At 50.7% G+C, this 2,500-nt stretch overlaps 1 protein-coding gene across 2 annotated transcripts in view; it reads left to right on the top strand.

Moving 5' to 3' along the window:
- Positions 1-2,483, top strand: part of tnfb (tumor necrosis factor b (TNF superfamily, member 2)) — a 2,546-nt gene extending 63 nt beyond the window's left edge. The window contains exons 1-3 of one of the 2 annotated variants that reach the window (XM_060065750.1): positions 1-661; positions 996-1,102; positions 1,460-2,483. The exon at positions 1-661 is cut by the window's left edge and continues 63 nt beyond it. In XM_060065750.1, the coding sequence (XP_059921733.1) occupies positions 488-661; positions 996-1,102; positions 1,460-1,874 (696 nt within the window). In that variant the 5' untranslated portion in view covers positions 1-487 and the 3' untranslated portion in view covers positions 1,875-2,483. Of the gene's footprint in view, positions 662-995; positions 1,103-1,436 lie in introns of both variants that reach the window. The other variant, XM_060065749.1, reaches the window with a different exon arrangement.
- The last annotated feature ends 17 nt before the right edge of the window (positions 2,484-2,500 follow it).

Genomic DNA, 2,500 nt, shown 5'->3' with positions numbered 1-2,500 from the left:
GAGAGAGAGAGAGAGAGAGAGAGAGAGAGAGAGAGAGAGTGAGGGGTTGAGAGAGTGGCGTTGATAGAGAGGGATTGGGGTCTCTCTCTCATTGTTCTCAAGTTTCCCTGCTGCTGCTCTTACGAAGTAATGACATCACTGATGACATCACCGGGGAGTCCCCACACACAGCATAAATACTACCCGCTCTCCAGCACCTGAACACACTTCACTACTGCACCACGCACAGCCAGAGCACTCAGACTGACAAACACCACCCAAGCCCACTCCACCACACACAGACAGAGTACTCAGACACACCACACACACACACACACACACACACACACACACACACACACACACACACACACACACACACACACACACACACACACACACACACACACACACACACACACACACACACACACACACACACACACACACACACACATCCGCAGAGCAACAAATCTCCTCGTTCCAACACAGACCACCTCACTGCGTGATGGAGATCGGGATGGGGGCCTCGGGGATGGGGGAGGGGATGGTGCTGGTGGTGCAGAAGAGGCCTGCTCTAAGCTGGATGTGGAGGGTGTGCGTGGCCACCTTCATCCTAGCGCTGTGTGTGTCCGGAGCTCTTGTCCTCACTCATTACCTGATGGGTCAACCCGGGGTCTCGGTGAGAAACGCGTCCCCTCCTCCTCCTGTCCTCTCTGCTCTATCCTCCTCTTCATCCTCCCCCCCCCCTTCTTTCCTCCTCTTCTCCACTCATCCTCCTCTCCTTCTTTCCTCCTCTTCTCATCCTCTCATCCTCCTCTCCCTGCTCCTTCTGTCTCCTCCTCTTCTTTACCCCATCTACTCATCACACTAAGACGAGCAGAACACCTGCAGGTTAACTTACCCCCCCTCTCTCTCTCTCTCTCTCTCTCTCTCTCTCTCTCTCTCTCTCTCCTCTCTCTCTCTCTCTCTCTCTCTCTCTCTCTCTCTCTCTCTCTCTCTCTCTCTCTCTCTAGGTCTCCCCTGAAGAGCATGTCGTCATGGAGAAAGAGAGTCCTCAGCTGTCTCTGAAGCGCCTCGGCAGCCGGTCCAAACCCGCCGTTCACCTGGAAGGTAAACCGACGTCTCCTCTTTACCCTCCCCCTTCAAACAATACAAACAATGATCATAACGATAATAGCATATAATATTAATACTAATATTACAACTCTGCATGTTAAGACAGCTGAGGACGCTAAAGAGTCCTTAGAATGTTAGCCTAGCATAATAGAGAGAGCTCAGCATGTGAGCTCCACAGGTCTCCACACGTTAGCTCCGTGTTCTGTCTCCCGGCCACTCTGAAGAGGGCGGGCGATTGGTGCGTTTCAGTCTAGTCCGGTTTAGTTTAGTCTTGTCGAGGTGAGCTAGTTCTGAGTGTTTCGGTTCAGTGGATAAGGTTCGCTCCTCCCCCCCTTCAGGGCACTACCAGGCCGGGGCCAAGGGGGGGGCAGGTGGAGTGGCTCCGGGACCAGGGTCAGGCCTTCCTCCAGGGGGGCTTCCGGGTGAAGGAGAACCAGATCCTGATCCCCCGGAGCGGCCTCTACTTCGTCTACAGCCAGGCGTCCTTCCGGATCGCCTGCGAGGACGACGGGGAGCAGGCGCGCGTCACCCCGCTCAGCCACCGCGTGTGGCGCCACTCGGACTCCGTGGGGGGCCCGTCCACGCTGATGAGCGCCGTGCGGTCGGCGTGCCAACGGCCCACGATCCGCGGCGAGGGATGGTACAACACCATCTACCTGGGCGCCGCCTTCCAGCTGCACAAGGGGGACCGGCTGTGGACGGAGACCAACCAGCCGGAGCAACTGGAGTACGAGGGAGGGAAGACCTTGACCTTCTTTGGAGTGTTTTCCCTGTGACGCCGCCGCGGTAACACTAGCGGCTCTGTAGCTTAAAACTGCCATTTGAAACTTGTTTTGTGGCTTTAAACGTGTTCCGTAGCTTTAAATGTGTTTTGTTGCTTTTGAACGAGTTTTCTGAGTTCTGTAGTTATAAATGTGTTTCTGTAGTTTTAAATGTGCCCTGTAGTTTCAAATGTGTTCCGCAGATTTAAATGTGTTCTGTTGCTTTAAATGTCTTCTGTAGCTCTGAACTTGTTCTGTATCTTTACATGTGTTCTGTATCTTTAAATGTGGTCTGTAGCTTTGAACGTGTTCCGTAGGTTTAAGCATATTCTGTAGCTTTGAACGTGTTCCATGTCATTCCTATTTGATATCTCAGTAGAGATGGACTGCTTCAACAGACCATGGCTGAGTATCTCTTGAACTGCAACAGTTGCAATTATACTGCTTTTCAAGATTGTACAAAGTACATAATGACTCTCTCTAATACTACGACGAGTACTTACTTCAGAGCTAACAATCATTTCGATATCTATTTGTATTTATTTGTATTTATTAATGTACATATTACACATATTAGCTGTAAATTAACCTTGTATTTTATTTGTTTAATAATAATATTGTTCTTAAATAAATGATTCAAA

The sequence above is a fragment of the Gadus macrocephalus genome, chromosome 11 (assembly GCF_031168955.1).
Source record: "Gadus macrocephalus chromosome 11, ASM3116895v1".
In the NCBI taxonomy this organism is placed as follows: domain Eukaryota; kingdom Metazoa; phylum Chordata; class Actinopteri; order Gadiformes; family Gadidae; genus Gadus; species Gadus macrocephalus.
Note: the sequence above shows the minus strand (reverse complement) of the source record. Positions and strands in the feature narration are given on the sequence as shown.